The following is a 19,696-nucleotide window of genomic DNA, read 5'->3' as shown; positions in this document are numbered from 1 at the left end:
TCTTCAACAAGGAAAGACAATTCTCAATCCCAAAGCTGGGTTCTTTTCCTGCAAAGGAAGTGCGTTTGCAGTTTTCCGCGTGTCTTTTCACAGAAATTTTATATTTAATTTCTTCTTCGGGGGGGCGGGGCGTTTTCAGAATGTAGCGACGGACGGCTGCACCCTCCCTTGGGAGAGCACTGGCAGCCCGAATTTCACACACAAAGGAATCTGTTATGACAAAAACTTGAAGAGTAATAAAATACAATACTGTGACAATACAATACAATACAATACACTCATCACCAGCCCGGCATCCCTTGGCAACTGAACGGCCCCTATAACCCACTGCCTCCGTCTCAACAATTGATCAGGTCAGTACTGCACTGCGGCACCATCTTCAGTCAGCACTAAGCTACCACGACTATACCCCCACCACCACTGACTGCCATCGCCATCATTATCATTATCATCATCATTATCATCATCATAATCACCGTCTGCAACAGCTACTTACAACAACTGACTGGACACTTACGACTTTCGAAATGAATTTAGATATAATTTCATATTTCTGGCTTTTATGTGTGTGGGACGGGGAGGGGGGGGGGAGGGGGGGCGAGGGGGAGGCGAGGGGGGAGGAGCGGGGTGCCTAATTCCTTCTCGATTGGATCCTCTTTTTTTCTCCCACTTTTTATTTTCTTTCTTTCCGAGTTTCTTTTTAATAATTTATCATTATCAAATCATTTATATTTACTGCTTATTATCATTTAGGCTTAGGCCCAACACTCGGCTTATATCACAGACTGACATAAGTTTACATTTGGGCCAACAGCAAAGTGAGAGCTGTATTATCAATGGTTTTTCCAGTCAATGGGAAACCATTTACAGCTTAATCTTTTGTGAAGGACTATGACAGTCTCAAACTAGGAGGCAAAATTGCACTGGCTCTTTGTGCTGCAGCCTTGTGGGCTAGTTGGCCTTTGGGAACCATCCCAACGCCGACTGTCCTAAAACCCTCTTGGCCGAGAGAGTGGGGATGTACTTGGGCAAGACACTCTCCACTATAATCAAATTCTAGCCCAAATAGTCAGAACAGCAGTTGCCTCCTCTGCTGTTCTGATGATCATAGTCGAAGTGGCGTTCAGCTGTCCACAAAGGCGCCAAATCCTGTGAGGCCAACAGAATCGCTGCAGCAGAGCAACGCAGACAGGCCAGGAAAAGCAGTGCCAGCAAGTCCCCGACAGCCGGCCGCCACCATCCCCTGTCCACACTGCGTCAGAACCTTCCGGGCGCAGATTGGCCTGATCAGTCATCTGCGCACCCACAGAGCCCAACCCACCCACCCCCAGGATGACTAGATGGTCCTCGTCGATCCCGATGGACGAACCACAGTCGGACACGACTATCGTATCATTTAGGATATATATATATATATATATATATATATATATATATATATATATATATATATATATATATATATATATTTCTTTCTTTTTTTGTGGGGCCTCTATCCAGCCTCCTCTATCTTCAAAGTTTTCAGTCCCACCTCTTTTTCTTTTTCTTTTTTTTTCTTTTTTCTTTTTTTCTCGAAATGAAGTCTTCACACATACCCACCTTTACTGGAACAGCTTTTGCTCACTTTTTCCAATCATTGTTTGGCGCGGCACTATATAGTCAGTTGCTCCAGGGCGTCTTGCAGCATGCGATCCTATCCTACCCCTCCCCCGGCCTATCCTACTCCTCCCCTAAACCACCCCCTCTACCCCGCCCCTCCCCTCCATCCCTATCCTACCCCTCCCCAAATCCTACCCCTCCATTTCCTACTATCCTACTCCTTCCTTAACCTCCTACCCCCCTCCCCTACACCTACCCCACTCCCCTTACCTCCTATACTACCCCTCCCTTTCCTGGTATCCTACTCCCTCCGCTAACCCACCCCCTCTACCCTGCCCCTCCATCCGAAACTTACCCTCCCCCTTTACCCCTCCATCTGTCTTACCCTTCCCCTACTCCTATCCCACTCCACTAACCCCCTATCCTACTCCTCCCCTTCCTACCCCCTTCCCCTACCCCTGTCCCACTCCACTAACCCCCTGTCCTACTCCTCCCCTAACTTCCTACCCCCTTCCCCTACCCCTGTCCCACTCCACTAACCCCCTGTCCTACTCCTCCCCTAACTTCCTACCCCCTTCCCCTACCCCTGTCCCACTCCACTAACCCCCTGTCCTACTCCTCCCCTAACTTCCTACCCCCTTCCCCTACCCTGTCGCACACCACTAACCCCCTATCCTACTCCTCCCCTAACTTCCTACCCCCCTTCCCCTACCCCTACCCCACACCACTAACCCCCTATCCTACTCCTCCCATAACTTCCTACCCCCCTCCCCTACCCCTGTCCCACACCACTAACCCCCTGTCCTACTCCTCCCCTAACTTCCTACCCCCCTCCCCTACCCCTGTCCCACTCCACTAACCCCCTGTCCTACTCCTCCCCTAACTTCCTACCCCCCTCCCCTACCCCTGTCCCACACCACTAACCCCCTGTCCTACTCCTCCCCTAACTTCCTACCCCCTTCCCCTACCCTGTCCCACTCCACTAAGCCCCTATCCTACTCCTCCCCTTTCTACCCCTTCCCCTACCCTGTCCCACACCACTAAGCCCCTATCCTACTCCTCCCCTAACTTCCTACCCCCTTCCCCTACCCCTGTCCCACTCCCCTAACCCCCTATCCTACTCCTCCCCTTCCTACCCCCTTCCCCTACCCTGTCCCACTCCACTAAGCCCCTATCCTACTCCTCCCCTTTCTACCCCTTCCCCTACCCTGTCCCACACCACTAAGCCCCTATCCTACTCCTTCCCTAACTTCCTACCCCCTTCCCCTACCCCTGTCCCACTCCACTGACCCCCTATCCTACTCCTCCCCTTCCTACCCCCTTCCCTACCCCTGTCCCACTCCACTGACCCCCTATCCCTCCCCCCCTATCCTACCTATCCACTGCACCCCCCCCACACCCACCCCCTCCCCCACACCCCCACCACCAATACACGTAAACAGTTTATGTTGATAATCACTTTGAGAGAACGGGGGCGGATAATATTTTCCATCATCAACATTATTAATTTTGTTCCTATTCCGTTTTAATGCCTACTATAACGAAGTGTCACATCATTTTTATACAGTAAGACAATAATTATCAGCTGCTCTGAATATAAAAAGAAACATGTAGCTTTGTGCACATTAAAGAGATTATGCTCTGCTTTTTCTTCCTTTTCTTTTTTTTTTTTTTTCATGTTAGCATGGAAGATAATTTTAACGTCAAACCCTATTCTCTCACTGTGATTATTAGCATAAACTGCTTACGTTATTAGTGTGTGTGTGTGTGTGTGTGTGTGTGTGTGTGTGTGTGTGTGTGTGTGTGTGTGTGTGTGCGCGTGTGTGTGTTTGTGTGTGTGTGTGCGTGCAGGTGTGTATGTATGTGTGTGTGTGTGTGTGTGAGTGTGTGTGTGCGCGTGCGTGCGCACGTGTGTGTGTGTGTGTGTATTTGTGCGTGCGTGTGTGCGTGTGTACGTGCGTGTGTTTGTGTGTGTGTGTGCGTGCAGGTGTGTATGTATGTGTGTGTGTGTGTGTGTGTGTGTGTGTGCGTGCGTGCGCACGTGTTTTTGTGTGTGTGTGTGTGTGTGTGTGTGCGTGCGTGTGTGCGTGCGTGTGTTTGTGTGTGTGTGTGTGTGCGTGCAGGTGTGTATGTATGTGTGTGCGTGCGTGCGTGCGTGCGTGCGCACGTGTGTGTGTGTGTGTGTGTGTGTGCACGTGTGTGTGTGTGTGTGTGCACGTGTGTGTGTGTGTGTGTGTGTGTGTGTGCACGTGTGTGTGTGTGTGTGTGGTCAAGGAAGGGAAGATGGGAGTGGTGTGTCGGCTGGTGCGGAGAACTCCTTTCAAAAAGCTTTGAGATCTCGCGAATCTTTCTTTTTAACCAAGACGATTAGCTTACAAATTCCTTTCGCTCAATCTCCACGTCATTCTGGGTTTTGTTTGTTGTTTTGTTTGTTTGTTTGTTTGTTTATTTGTTTGTTGTTTTTTTCCGGGAGGTGACAGCGTTGTCTCAATTTTTTTCGTGTGTTTATTATATTATGACTCGGGTCGTGAAAGGGAAAAATGAACAGTCGCCGACAGGCGCAATAGCCAAGTGGTTAGAGCGTTGGACTTTTAATCTGAGCCCGGGTTCCGTCGTTGTTGTCTACTGTGACTATTTATTGTACTCATGGGTTGCCATCTAAACATTTTAAGCCTTTTATGTATACATGTTGATCGACTGTGATTTCCGTGTATTGTTTATGTGTTTTACACCACAAATAAATTTCTCGTGTTGAGATAATAAAGTATTCTGTAATCTGTAATCTGGTTTGACTTGTAACCATTTCAGTTTCGTTTTCCATTTTGTAAAGTTTTACAAATACTTTCTCCAAAGCCTGACATGCCGGTCAACATATTTTTCAAACTATTTGGAGCAGCATTTTGGATGAGGATTATCCTTACCAACTGCCGTGGCGAAGTGGTTAGCGTCGCGGGCTGACGGCTAGGGGGACGCGAGTTCGATTCCAAGCGGGGAGGTTTTTTTTTTTTTTTTTTTTTTTTTTTGCTTTTTTTTCCCCCGGCCCCCAGCTGGCTCCTACCCAGAGCTGAGTGTGTTATATCAGTGTGGCTTTAAGTGGCACACAAGAGTTTCATCCACTAACCGTCTGGCTCCGCGACTAAGTCACTATTGTGGTCAGTAGGTGGCTTAGTAGGTGGCGTCCTCAGTACATTAAAATCAGAACAGGCACTACTGAACACCGTGACCACCGCAGTAAAGTAGCAGCAGTGCAGGGTCTCCTCTGGTGTGTGGCCACCTGGCGACCTAACATCAATGGTTCCCCGTGGACTGCCGACGCTGGGACTGTGACAGATGAAACCGGGTGTGGCAGTGTATGGGCGACCAGGTAATGTGCCCCTCGATGTATTTAGTCCCTGTGATGAGCCTCTCACCGTGAAACACGTGCTCCTCCTTGACCGTTGGGATCTGCATGACATTTAGACACAGACATTACACGGCGATTTCTGTGAAGACTTCGTTTCGTGATGTCCCTCCGTGGACGCTGATGGACTTCTTGAAAAAAAGGGAACATTTTTAATCAGATTTGAAGGTTTTAAACTATGGAAGGTAAACTTTGAGTGGAAAGTTTAAAGCGGTGACTAGTTTTTATTAGATTTTTTTTTTAATTTTAAATTTACCATTTGACTTGTAGTAGGTATTATCTTGGCGATAGCCTTGAGATGGCCTCAGTGGTCGGCGAGGCTCTAAGCACCATAATTTGATTTGATTTGATGTGCGACGTGGGAGTAATGCCACAGAAAAGGGTGCAGAGGACAGGACAGAAAAAACAAGTCAGTTAGTGTCATGGTATGATTTCGCTCAGTCCCTGTAGTGTACTTAATACAAAGAAGGAAAACGTTACAACTCAGTAAATGTGCTGTTCAAAAACATCGTAAAACACTGACGATCCAGTACAATGTACACAGTTTAAGAATTGATCAGTGAAAATTGTGTGTGTGTGTGTGTGTGTGTGTGTGTGTGTGTGTATAATATATATATATATATATATATATATATATATATATATATATATATATATATATACACATATATATATATATATATATATATATATATACATATATTTTTTTTTTTGACTAATCAATCAATTAATGTATGTATGTGCGTGTGTGCGTGTGCGTGCGCGCGCAAAAAAAAACAAACAAAAAAACAAAACTAAACAAAAACAACTCTCCATTTGTTTGAAACTCACAAACCAATTCGTTTTCAAATTGACAGACACAGTGTATTGTATTCACTCAGTCTGGTGAATATATACACCACTGATACATCTCCAACAAAACAAACGGCAGTCAGGTTTCTTTGACATGGCAACCACTTTCAGGGCAGTTGGGTATTGAATCCGCGATGGTTATCAGTCGTGGTAGTGGACACTACAGCAGCAGTTGTGTTTGCTCTCTCCATACGAACGGCGAAAGAGACGACGTTAACAGCGTTTCACCCCAATTACCATCATCAAAATATTGCAAGCGGAAGGCTCTTATACTGAAGACGTGAATGTTGACAAAGAATACCACAATTCTGACGACGGAAGCTAAAGGTTGGGTCATTCAGACACCCACTGGACATCCGAGGGGTCTGTGTAGAGGAGAAGAGAGGACTGGCCGTACTGAGTGAGTTTAATAGAAGCAGTTCATATCTGCAGTGGTTACCAGAGCAACAGCAGGATCAGTTATAAATTGACAGAGGTTGCAGGGGTAGGCTCGTAGGCCTGAGACGCAGAAATAGTTTTAATAGTAAAGCAAACAAACGTGATTATAATATATAGTGGATAGAAACGAAATGGGAATCATCTGAAAGATGAAATAAATCGATCAATGAACATCACAGTAAACAAAATTAATGCGATAAATAAACTTATTTCCATTGTAACTCAGATACTAAAACCATTGGTGGAAAATCGAAAGTTGTCAGTGGTGTTTTTCGTTCTTGTCACGATTGTTGTTGTTGTTGTTGTTGTTGTTGTATATACAATACCATTCTGTACATTGCCCGTTCAAACTATGACGACAGCGCACCTCTCTCTTAATAAACGAGAACTTATTTATTTGTATTTCTTTTTATCACAACAGATTTCTCTGTGTGAAATTCGGGCTGCTCTCCCCTGGGAGAGCGCGTCGCTACACAACAGCGCCATCCCTGTTTTCCCTGCGTGCAGTTTTATTTGTTTTTCCTAACGCAGTGGATTTTTCTACATAATTTTGCCAGGAACAACCCTTTTGTTGCCGTGGGTTCTTTTACGTGCGCTAAGTGCATGCTGCACACAGGACCTCAGTTTATCGTCTCATCCGAATGACTACCTATAACTCTGATTATCGATGGTTTGGGGGCACCTTGGCAGAATCGATTAGGCGTTTGAATTTTGATCCAGTGACGGTTCACCACTGAATGATCTGGGTTCTGTGACTGGAGGGCCCCTTTTGGCATGATGTTCAGAGTCAGATTCAGATGGTATAATCGTAATTTGGGTCACAGGCCTATATACTAAATGAAAGTAATCAATGGCAAAGATTCGAGGTCGGTACGGGCAACAGTTCCAGATGAACACTGATGCGTACTGTATGCCATGTATATTATGTTAACTAATTGAGTGTTCATAACAGGGAGGGAGGGAGGGAGGGAGGTGGCAGAATGGTTAAGACGCTCAGCTGCCAATACAGAGAGTCCGTGAGGGTGTGGGTTCGAATCCCGCTCTCGCCCTTTCTCCTAAGTTTGACTGGAAAATCAAACTGAGCGTCTAGTCTTTCGGATGAGACGATAAACCGAGGTCCCGTGTGCAGCACGCACTTGGCGCACTGAAAAAGAACCCATGGCAACGAGAGTGTTGTCCTCTGGCGAAATTACATAAAATGAAATCCACTTTCATAGGTACACAAATATGTAAGCATGCACTCAAGGCCTGACTAGCTAAGCGCATTGGGTTATGCTGCTGGTCAGGCATCTGCTCAACAGATGTGGTGTAGCGTGTATGGATTTGTCCGAACGCAGTGACGCCTCCTTGAGAAAGTGGAACTGAAACTGAAACTGTCGTTCAAAACTCAACGTTGTTTTTTTTCTGAAGTTGGTGTTGTCAGAAAGAGACCAACAACATTGTTTGTGGGTCGTTAACAAAAGTGTCCACAACGAGGATTGTTCAAACTGTACTGAACCATTGAAGTGGAGAAAAGCAATGGAGATATATCAGCGTTAGAGTTGACGATTTTCACAATAATTGAACGTCCAAACTGACATTAAAAAAATTGAAGTTGTTGGTCTTGCGTGCTTGTACGCACAGAGGACAGAATTCTAAGACAATCACCAATAACAGTCTAAGACTTTGTAACAAAAAAACAACAACGTCCACAACCAGGACTGGATTGGGCGCAAACTTTACTGGAGCGTTGCAAATGGCAAAGTGCATTATAGACTCCGATGTGGAGTGATGGCCTAGAGGTAACGCGTCCGCAACAACAACAACAGCAACAGCAACAAGTCTGCATCACCTACTCCTTCGTGAAGACGAGAAGACCCCAAGAGAAGAGAGACAGAAGAGAAAGAGAAGGATCAGCAGCACCTGGTGGATCACAGAAAGGGCTAAGAAGAAGGAGGAGGAGGAGGAGGAAGAGACGAAGGAGAAGGAGACGGAAGAGAAACAGCCGCTGGCGGAGAAGGAGAAAGAAGAGGAGGAGGAGGACAGACAAAAGAAGAAGAAGAAAGTAGACGAGCCACTGGGGTGGCGCGGGGTGCCTTCTCCACCCGTAAACACACCCGTGGACCGACTGGGGGTACAGCGCTTCCACTGTCTGCTGCCACTACACCTGCACAGCCGCCACCGCCACCTGACCCGCCGCCACGCTTCGTAAAGAAAAAGCCTCTCTTCCCTTCCCCTCTGCGGATTCTTTGACCACCGGACAGAAAAGAAGGCATACGGAGCTGGCCATGCTCCACCGCCTGTGACACGCTCGCCTGAAAAGTCCTGGCCTTGGACCTTTCCAGAACTTCGGAAACCTGTTCCAGCAGCAGCATTGCCACGTCATCGCTGACATCACTGATGACGCCGGAAGACTCTGTGATGACGTCAGCAGACACAGATGAAAGGGTCTCCTCCTTGGCCGAGGACGAACTCTTCCTTCTCTTGTCCAGCAGCTTGCGAAGGAGAGAAATGCCGACGTCAGCGCGCAGGTTTAGATACGGCGTCAACAGAAGTTCCCGGAGAGCTTGATCTATGACGTCGGTTGTGACGTCATAGTCCAGCAGCATGTGGAGGACGTCAAGCTGGTCGTCGTGTAAAGCCAAGAGGATGACGTCATGGGGGTGGGATGGAGTGGGGGAGGGGCGTGGGTTGGCGCCACCGCAGTGCAGCAGCACTTTGCAGACAGTCCAAAGGCGCATCCTGAAACAAACACAATAAATGATAAGCGTCTTTTTGTCAGCCGTTACCTGCGTGCCTGGCTGGCTGGCTGGTTGGCTGACTGGTTGGCTGGTTGGTTGCCTGGCAGGTTGGATGGTTGGCTGGCTGGTTGGTGGCTAGCTGGTTGGTTGGTTGGTTGGTTGGCTGGTTGGTTGGCTGGTTGGTTGGTTGGTTGGTTGGTTGGATGGCTGACTGGTTGGCTGGTTGGTGGCTGGCTGGTTGGTTGGTTGGTTGGTTGGATGGCTGACTGGTTGGTTGGTTGGTGGCTAGCTGTTTGGTTGGTTGCCTGGCAGGTTGGTTGGTTGGCTGGTTAGTTGGTTGGTTGGTTGGTGGCTAGCTGTTTGGTTGGTTGCCTGGCAGGTTGGTTGGTTGGCTGGTTAGTTGGTTGGTTGGTTGGTGGCTAGCTGTTTGGTTGGTTGCCTGGCAGGTTGGTTGGTTGGCTGGTTAGTTGGTTGGTTGGTTGGTGGCTAGCTGTTTGGTTGGTTGCCTGGCAGGTTGGTTGGTTGGTTGGTTGGCTGGCTGGTTGACTGGCTGGTTGATTGACTGGTTGGTTGGCTGGCTGGTTAGTTGACTGGTTGGCTGGCTGGTTGGTTGGTTGACCGGCTGGCTGGTTGGCTGGTTGGTTGGCTGGTTGGTTGGTTGGTTGCCAGGCTGTTTGGCTGGTTCGTTGGTTCGTTCACTTGCTGCTGCACGTGTTTGGTGATTATTTAGCAGTAGCTGTTAGATACACATGTATTGTTAAATGTATGTATGCAGTGTGTGTGTGTGTGTGTGTGTGTGTGTGTGTGTGTGTGTGTGTGTGTGTAGTCACATTTTGGTGTGTGTATGTAACATAGATGTAATGTTTTATGTTAACAAAGCGTTTTTGTAAAGCACCTAGAGCAGATTTCTGGATAGTGTGATATATAAGTATCCATTATTATTATTATTATTATTATTTATTAGTTTGCACTATCATACTCGATTTTCTTTTGAGGTACCGTACGTGGAAGAATCAGGATCTGACGTTGGACATCTGTTCCAGTGTTCACAAGTGATCAGGGTTCCATGTGTCGTAGAGTGCGTGCACAGCCGCTTTTGACTAGATCACTCCCCTTAGAGAGGCCACTGTGGCGCCGTCTTCGGTGATCTCCTGTTCCGGTAACAGTCTACAGTTGGCCGGGTTTTCTCTTGGGAGTTTTCCTTCTCTTGGAAGGACAGCCTGCTGAGGCTGTCGGACTCCATCTGTACGGGTTTGAAATCAGAGTTGTCCTTCTCCTAGACTATGTGGGTCCACGGCACCTTATTCCATATCATTTGGTGCAACCCCCAAAGGGAGGGCTCCCCCATCCGCCACCCGGGGGACGCGCCCCTACGCCGTATAGTGGAGTGGTGGCCTAGAGGTAACGCGTCCGCCTAGGAAGCGAGAGATAATCTGAGCGCGCTGGTTCGAATCACGACTCAGCCGCCGATATTTTCTCCCCCTCCACTAGACCTTGAGTGGTGGTCTGGACGCTAGTCATTCGGATGAGACGATAAACCGAGGTCCCGTGTGCAGCATGCACTTAGTGCACGTAAAAGAACCCACGGCAACAAAAGGGTTGTTCCTGGCAAAATTCTGTAGAAAAATCCACTTCGATAGGAAAAACAAATAAAACTGCACGCAGGAAAAAATACAAAAAAATGGGTGGCGCTGTAGTATAGCGACGCGCTCTCCCTGGGGAGAGCAGCCCGAATTTCACACAGAGAAATCTGTTGTGATAAAAAGAAATACAAATACAAATACAAATAGTCCCAGCGCGAGGGATCAGGATTCGAGGCCCCGTTTCTGCATGGTGGCTGTGTCCTTGGGGGAAAGACGTTCTACTCCTTCTTCTTCTTCTTCTACGTTCACTCGTATGCACACGAGTGGGCTTTTACGTGTATGACCGTTTTTACCCCGCCATGTAGGCAGCCATACTCGGTTTTCGGGGGTGTGCATGCTGGGTATGTTCTTGTTTCCATAACCCACCGAACGCTGACATGGATTACAGGATCTTTAACGTGCGTATTTGATCTTCTGCTTGCATATACACACGAAGGGGGTTCAGGCACTAGCAGGTCTGCACATATGTTGACCTGGGAGATCGTAAAAATCTCCACCCTTTACCCACCAGGCGCAGTTACCGAGATTCGAACCCCGGACCCTCAGATTGACAGTCCAACGCTTTAACCACTCGGCTATTGCGCCCGTGGTTGTGTCCTTGTGGGAAGACGCTCTACTCCGATTCTCCTCACTGCATCCATGGGAGAGTGCAGTGGTGCCTGAGTTCGGTCTGAGGAAGGTGAAATAATCAAAACGGTGGAAGGAGAGGACTGGGCCCCACCTTCCTATACCGAGTCCTAGACACAGTGGACATGAATTCACTGCCCTGATGGGTTGTCAAAGGCCGTTAAGGGATCCTTTCGAGGAGCTTTTTTTTTCTCTCTCTCTCTCTCTCTGCCCCCCACACCCTCCTCCCCCCACCTTTTCTTTTTAAAACTGATTTCACAGTCCATGGTTTTGAACAACATAGTTATTTGGACCAGTCATGGCCTGTTTGTTATGAATCGAAACAAACGCCTGTATACAGTCTACAAAACGGATATTAAAGAACAGCCCGAGTAAATCAGTAACCAACTAATCCACCGACTATTTCCTCTTCCTCTTCTTCCATCCCCACACCCTCATGACTTTTTCTACACCTTCTTCTTCGCCACTAACGGGCGCAACAGCCGAGCGGTTAATTAAAGCGTTGGACTGTCAATCTGAGGGTCCCAGGTTCGAATCTCAGTAACGGCGCCTGGTGTGTAAAGGGTGGATATTTTTCCGATCTCCCAAGTCACCATATGTGCATACCTGTCAGTTAGTCTCAAGGCCTGACTAAGCGCGTTGGGTTACGCTGCTGGTCAGGCATCTGCTTGGCAGATGTGGTGTAGCGTATATGGATTTGTCCGAACGCAGTGACGCCTCCTTGAGCTACTGAAACTGAAACTGTCAGTTAGTGCCCGAGCCCCCTTCGTGTGTATACGCACCTAAAAGATCCTGTAATCCATGTCAATCAGCGTTCGCTGGGTTATGAAAACAAGAATATACCCAGCATGCACCTCCTCGAAAACGGAGTATGGCTGCCTGTTTGGCAGGGGTAAATAATCAAAACGTAAAAAACGTCACATGTCTGTATGGCTGTGTGTGTGTGTGTGTGTGTGTGTGTGTGTGTGTGTGCGCGCGCGTGCGCGCGAGTGACTAAAACGTGAATGAATGACGCGGGAAACGAATGATGAGCGCCCAATGGCAGCCCTCAGTCGGCTCTACCCAGGTAGGCAGCCTGTTGTGCAAATGACTCCCTGTTAATAAAGCGCTCAGAGCTTGGTCTTCAGCCGAGGATAGGCGCTGTATAAGTATCTATATCATCATCATCATCATCAACACACCCTTTCGCCCCCGCCAGTCAATAATTAATCATGACAAAAAGACGTTGAACTGAAGAATGAACACAACAGAATGTGTGTATGTTACCAGGTGAACCGGGGTCACAAAACATACTGTGGGGTGGGGGTGAGAGGGGGGGGGGAGGAGTGGGGGAGGTAGTACATCAAGGATACATTCATGAATCGGAAATCATATACAAATACATATACAGTGGGATTTTTTTTTTAAACACATATGTATATACATAAATGATATGCCAGAAAATCGCCCTCCTTGCACTTTGCATTCTCACTCACCTCGCAGCCACCTGAAGAACCGTCGTTCCGTCATCAGTCTTCCACTCTTCCATACCGCCCTCTTCCACCTCACCCTGCCCACCTCGTCCTTCCCCTCTCTCCTCCACACTGCCCCGCACAGCGCCGTCGTCCTGACCTTGACCTTGACCATGACCTTGACCCCCTTCCGCGTCCTTGGTGGGAAAGAGGATGTCAAGGCCGAAGGTCGATGGTCCAGGGGGTGAAGGCTGCAGCGCTATGGCCATGCGGGTCAAGGACTGGATGACGGCTATCTTCATGTCCGCGCTCAGCTCTTCTGGGGACGTCTGGACTATGTGAAGCGTGTAGTCCTTTGTGGGATGAAAAAAGTGAATGATTATTATCAGCAGATATTTGCGCGCAGGCTCACACGCACATACACACGCATACACACACATGCATGCATACCTGTCCCCTCCCAACACACACACACACTCACACACACATAAACACACCGACGCACACACACACACACACACACACACACACACACAAATACACACACACACACACACACACACAATTCCTGTCATCTCATTCCTTATTTCAATGGTTTAATAACATCATTACCATAACAACCACCAATCACATTAATTTCAATAACATTATTCACATAGTAACCGAAGGGTGGGAGTGCGGGGAAATGCAAGATTTTCAATTCATGTGGAAATGTATTTTGCTCAGCAGTGTTTTTCGGATTCTTTTATGCGTTTTACTTTTGTTTTTGTTTTGTTTGTGCAATCTGTGTGTGTGTGTGTGTGTGTGTGTGTGTGTGTGTGTGTGTGTGTGTGTGTGTGTGTGTGTATACATACTATGTGTGTCGTTGTTCCTTCTGTTTTGTATCTTTAGAATGACAATACCAAAACATATATACATATACATATATATGCACACACACACACACACACACACACACACACACACACACACATATATATATATATATATATATATATATACATACAACTTAGTAACATCATTACCACAACAAACATCCACTCGTTCTGCTTTGCGGCAGTGAGCAGCGCTTCCTTCCTGAACTGCGCGCGCACTCCCCTCTTCACGAGCGTGAGCACGAGCGACCATCTGGCCAATCCGAGGGCGAAGGGAAACAGCCAATCCCGATCGTCCTCTGTGCACAGTCGCTCCACCAATACTTCAACACAGTACCAGGCCCCATGGCCGACTGCTTCCTCCAGTAACTGGGCGTTCACAGAGGGGAAAAACAACAACAACTGTGAATCACTGAATACAGCAGTGAACAAAACTGATGCAACTACACACAGTAAAGACATGACATGATGAAATATGTATCACCGAGAGTAATAGTAAAGCAAGTAACACGTTTGCTTTTTTTTTTTTTTTTTTTTTTTTTTTTTTGTACATCCAGATTTCGTCCCAAAAGAGGGACTCGAACTAATGAAACAAAAAGTGAGTAAAAGGAAAATAAATCAAAACACACTACATACATCCTTATTTCCCGATTAACCCACCATTCACAGCCATTCTACCCAAGAAGGAGGTCACTACGCAGGATAAGTAAATAAATCCGAAGCAAGCAAGAATAATTCGTTATGTATTATCTAAAACAGTGTTGTTCTAAAAAGAAGAACAAAAAAATGAAAGTGAGAAAGAAACATGTCCAAAAGCAAGAATCAAATTTTGAAATATCAAATGACCAAGTGGTAAATCACACAGAGCACATAAAAAACAAACAAAAAAACCAACACACACACACACACACAGATATATAGATAGATAGACAGATAGATAAATATAGATATGTTACACACATACACACACGCACACACACACACACACACACACACACACACATATATACATATATATATATATATATATATATATATATATATATATATATATATATGTATTGTCCGTTTACTCTATCAAAAGTGAACACGCGTCAGTCGACAGAGTCTTTTGCGGTCGTGCATTGCTCTGGCGTCAAAATTCGTCTCATAAAAAGTTTTACCGTTCCTACATATACATAAACCGTAAAGGAAGGGAACTAATTCCTATAGTATTTCCGGATGTGTCCACACGTAATATGGAGGAACAACGGTACATTTTCTGCATTATTTTCTGCATCAATACGGCATGGAAGCCTGATATAAACTCCCCGGTGTTGAATGGATTAAGCTCTGTGCTCTTCGGCAATCAAACTAGGTTTCAGTTGAAGAAGCTTTGTAGCGTCAATACTCTCCAGGGACGGGAGGGAAGAAACAGTTCGTTGCTTTCTCAGAAGGCAAATTACACAGGACGTGATTAATGTACCGCTGTAGCACATCAATCATGAACACAGCTAAAATACTCATCCTCTTTACCCACCACAGACGCGGCATTGCCAACAACACAAGTTACCGCTTTATTAATGAAGGTAAATTGGAAAGGAAGACTACAATTTTTATGAAGCGTTGTCATTTCTAATCCTCGCTCTCAGTAAAGAGGAATAAACGTTTGGAAAGAAATGTTCAATGAACTGACGTGAAAGTACTTGAATGCACGGTGTGATAAATGTTGATGTCTCGTTCATCAAATCATCAGATGGATTCCCCCATCTTCTCGACGAAGGCGGCAGAACGTCGCAGGTCTTCCAGTCCTCCGTAGAGCTTCTGGGCCGCTGGGATTGGTTTGGGTCAGGTTTTCTCTTGGAGCGCTTTGTGGAGCGGGCAGGACTGCAGCAGATGTTCTGTTGTCTGGCTGCCTGTTCTGCAGGGGCACTACTCTGTGTCGCCGATACGGACTTTCGTGTATAAGTGGTGTTTCAGGCGGTTGCGGCCTGTCCTGAGCCTGAAAATGGCTACCTGCTCTCGACGAGTCAGCGGGTAGTACGGGTCTGCTCTGTTGTGGCGTGGATGCTGCTGCTTCCACTTGTTCTGCAGCTTGGTCTTAATGATAGTCCTGGATTCAGAGTAGCTGGTAGACCTGTCCATCTGCTCTTTCGTAGTGCCTTCCATTGCCAGGGAGTCAGCAGTCTCGTTGCCAAGGTCGTGATGAATAATCACCAAACTGTGCACAGAAAGACGCCGGAGAGAGAGAGAGAGAGAGACAGAGGGTGAGAAAGAAAGGGAGACAGAGAGAAAGAAATGAAGATATATACATATATATCGAGAGAGAGAGAGATATGGATAGAGACAGACATAAAGACGGAGAGAGATAGACAGAGAGAGACAGAGAAAGTGTGGCAGAGAAAGAGAGAGACAGAGAAGAAACAGAAGGGGTCAAGTCAGCCGTGACCCCAGTCCTCACCCCCCGCGCACACGGCGTGTAGAAGATGTCCGCCTCGGGGTCACGCCGTATCAGTGCCGCCAGCACCGACCACCGGTCCTGCCTCTGAGCCTCCTGAAGGACCGCCGTCTTCACCGCCTCCCCCATCCCCCCCTCGTACACCTTCATCACCAGCCCCCAGTCCCCCTTGACCGCCGCGCTCTGCACCACCTCGCCCTGTGTTGAGGTTATCTCATCCTTCTCCTCGGCAGTCACTGCCTTGTTCGGGCGCTGGAACCCGTGCGATGGTTTGGGTTTGGGTTTGGGTTTCAGGAACCTCTTCCACATGGGAGATTTGGGTTTGGGCGTGTTCTCAGCCTGGCGCGGCGTGGCTTCCTTCTCGTCCAGTTGTTCCAGCGAGTGGGCGAACATTTCTGGAGCGAGGTACGCGCTGTACAAGCCGTTTTCCACCATCCACTTGTACAGCTGCTCCGACGTTGGGGTCAGTTCCTTCAGGGCAGTCTGGAAGGTGAGCGGCTTGGCTTTGTCCGGGATTTGCTGGAACATCTCTCCGGCCAGGAGCCACTGCTGATGCTCCATGGCCTTTCTGAAGATCGCTCTTCTTGTCGGCAGAGGCAGATCGATGAAGGAGAAACTCATCAAGGCGCCCCAGTCCCTTGTGGCTAAGGCCTTTCCCAGCAAGATCATCTTGTGCCTTTCCTCCAACAGGTCCCGGGAATGGAGGTTTAGGATGTCAATGTCGTGACGAAACTCTTTCCAGCCCTCCTGGAAACACCAAATGTCCCTGTGCAAAAGCTGCTGCTCCTTCTGTAGCAGGTAGTCGTACACGAGTGTCTCTGGGTGTTCGTGGAGAAGTGGGAGAAGCAGGTCAAGGGGGTGCTGATGAAGACCTTGAATGGCCAGGCAAATCAAGCAGTTCCACAGACCTTCCTGAGCAGCTCGGATGGCCAGCTGACGGATATGGTGACTCCTCCTGGCGACTTGAGCTGCTCGCATCACATACCACCATGGAGGGGTTGAGTGTCCTTGGATAAGGAGCACAGCTGTTGACCAGTCCTCTTCTGGTTGAGACACTGCTTGTCTGCTTGGACCTTGCTCATCTGAATGTTTGTGGACAGAATCTGTTCTTTGCAGGACTAATCTGTCTGCTTCTCTTGTTGTGATCATGTCTTCGTTTCGAGTCTGAGCTGACAACACAGCTTCTCCTGTGAGAACATTTTTCAGGCCTTTTAAGTCGATTCCAGCTTCTTTGTAGAGGAGCTTAACAACACAGTTCAAATGGTTTTCACTTAGATACTTTTCAGGTTCGTGTGTCAACACGATTTCCATTAAAGCATTGTCTACACCTCGGTCAATGAAATGATCCAAGCACGCAGCATCTTCCTCTACTGCTCTCTTTATCAACTCTGTGACAATTTCCCGGGGAAGTCCAGTGTCCAGGAATTTCAGCACACATTTCCACTGGTTCTCAGAGAAAGGATTTTGTCTCGGTGCTTCAAGAATATGCTTCAACAAATCCTTGTCCCAAGCTATTCCCAGGAACTCCTCAGGACTGCAGTGATTATCAAAGCAAGCATTGGCAACAGAGACAGACAACGCCGAATCCATCACAAACCCTGTCTCCTGGATGATCTGTGCTGCCTTGCCAGGCCTCCCAAAGGAGCATGCCAGTTGTATGGCTGCAGGAACGAACTGGAATTCAACGAGCAGATCGGTGACTGTGCTGACGTTGTAGGGTTTGGGGATGCTGATCAGCTCCTCCCTGACATCGTTCTCAGACAGGTGTCCGAGAAGCACGTGGGCTATGTCCCACTTCTCCTCCACAACACACTGTGACAGAGCCTGACGCAGCAGTGACGGCGACCTCACGCCAGCCTCCACCTCCTCCTTTATCACTGTCCACAGTTTTAGTCGCGAGGCCAGTGAAAACGCAAACTCTGAACTTCCTTTCAGAAGACAGAAATCCACGAAGGACTTTGCACAGCTGACAAACTGAGACTGTGAGGCCACGTCTTGGAGCATCATCACGTGCTCTTTGCTCACGTTCTTCATGGTGGTCAGGATGGAGTACGCCTCCTGAAAATGTCCCGAGTTCAAAGCAATGTCGAATGCAAAAGAATACATCCCTTCTTTCTGACACCAGTCCACCACTTGCTGAGCCAGACTGGTTCCAGTGGATGGCGTTGGAAAGGATAGCAGTGCGGTGATCAGGAGGTTCAAGAGCATCTTCTCTCCATTGAAACGCTTGTTCATCTCTGCATGTACCAGCATGTCCATTGCCGTGGCCATGTCAGCCCGGTTCGTCAACACTTCAGTGAACATGAATACCCACGCTCGGCACAGACCAGAACACTGATCGCGAGGGAACTGTAAGAAGTCAGACGTAACGAACAGTAACTTGAGAGCTGCTGGCATGTCGTTTTCCTTGACTGCGCGCTCGCAGGCCACGAAGATGTCCTCGTCCTCCACTCTGGACGACAGAATGGAATCCCAGTCATCGTCACGAAGTCGTTCATAGAGGTCTATAGGTTCCCGTGGCTCGTCTGGCTGTCTTGCCTTGTGGCCTCTCCTCAGAAACCGTGCCAGTTTTGTCATCTTCCCGTCACGCTGAGGCCTCTCATTTGCAGCACTTGCCATCTGACATCTGCACTCCATCTCGCTCTCTCAATTTTCCTGGAGCTGAAACTCCACGTCTGATGGTCTACGGTGAGAAACTGCAATCAGAAAGAATTTCATCATGAAATGATTTCTGATTGTGGACATTATCTAAACATTTGCAAACTATTTAAAAACTTTACATATTGATTTACAACCAATTCAAAAACGTGGTGAAATGATCATAGCATTGCGGATTTATGACTGAGTGAAAGTAGAGTGGAGCCCAGTCTGAAGCATAGGCTACATCATTGTGGGATTGTTCGGAATGTGAATGACTCCTGCCTAGAGTAAAGTGTGACGATGGACGCAAACGGACAGACTGGGGCCACACAGGTGAGTGCCATCTACTTTATGGTGCACCTTCAGGAATGATACTAGATCAACACTGTAGGTGTCTATGTCTGTCTGACCTGGTTGATGCCGGAAAATGTTATGAATGGAAACTGACGTAGAGTACAAACTTGTCACGTGATCTCAAACCTAGACGCCCTTACAAAGAATATAAGGATTTGTCTTGGGTAAAGAAAGTCAGTTTCTGGCGTGATAAGGCTGGACGTCTTGCATCACTGAGCAAAGAGAGCAAACTGTTTTGGAAAGAAGCAAAACAAGTGTCTGGAAGAAGGAAAATAGGAGTGTGTAAAGACATTAAAGAAAATGAATGGTTTGAACACTTTCGGCATTTTTTTTTTTTTTTTTACTCAGAACGAGGCTGTAACAACTGATAGCAAAGCCATTAGTGAATTGCAACCAGAGGATTCAAATATATCTGATGAACTAAGTCATGCCATTTCAGAACAAGAAGTTGCAGATGTTAATCGGAAATTAAAAAAGGCAAGGTTTGTGGTGAGGGCAATATTTTGGCAGAAATGTTAAAATCAACTGATAATAATTATTGCTGAACATTTTTTAAAAACAAAACTGCTTAACATCTTGTTTGATAAGGGCACGTATCCAGAAGAGTGGACGAAGGCAATAATTGTTCCAATTTTTAAAAAGGGGGATAGTAGTTCAACA

The 19,696-nt window shown here is 47.3% G+C and overlaps 1 protein-coding gene across 1 annotated transcript in view; it reads right to left on the bottom strand.

Moving 5' to 3' along the window:
• Positions 1-6,782: 6,782 nt before the first annotated feature.
• Positions 6,783-19,696, bottom strand: part of LOC143275981 (uncharacterized) — a 16,370-nt gene continuing 3,456 nt past the window's right edge. Inside the window, exons 2-5 of the mRNA XM_076580341.1 lie at positions 16,046-18,738; positions 13,756-13,974; positions 12,755-13,083; positions 6,783-9,010 (exon numbers count right to left, since the gene is read on the bottom strand). Coding sequence (XP_076436456.1) covers positions 8,212-9,010; positions 12,755-13,083; positions 13,756-13,974; positions 16,046-18,679 — 3,981 coding nt within the window. The 5' untranslated portion in view covers positions 18,680-18,738 and the 3' untranslated portion in view covers positions 6,783-8,211. The remainder of the gene's footprint in view (positions 9,011-12,754; positions 13,084-13,755; positions 13,975-16,045; positions 18,739-19,696) is intronic.

The sequence above is a fragment of the Babylonia areolata genome, chromosome 31, assembly GCF_041734735.1.
Source record: "Babylonia areolata isolate BAREFJ2019XMU chromosome 31, ASM4173473v1, whole genome shotgun sequence".
In the NCBI taxonomy this organism is placed as follows: Eukaryota; Metazoa; Mollusca; class Gastropoda; order Neogastropoda; family Buccinidae; genus Babylonia; species Babylonia areolata.
This window is presented reverse-complemented; position numbering and strand designations above follow the sequence as displayed.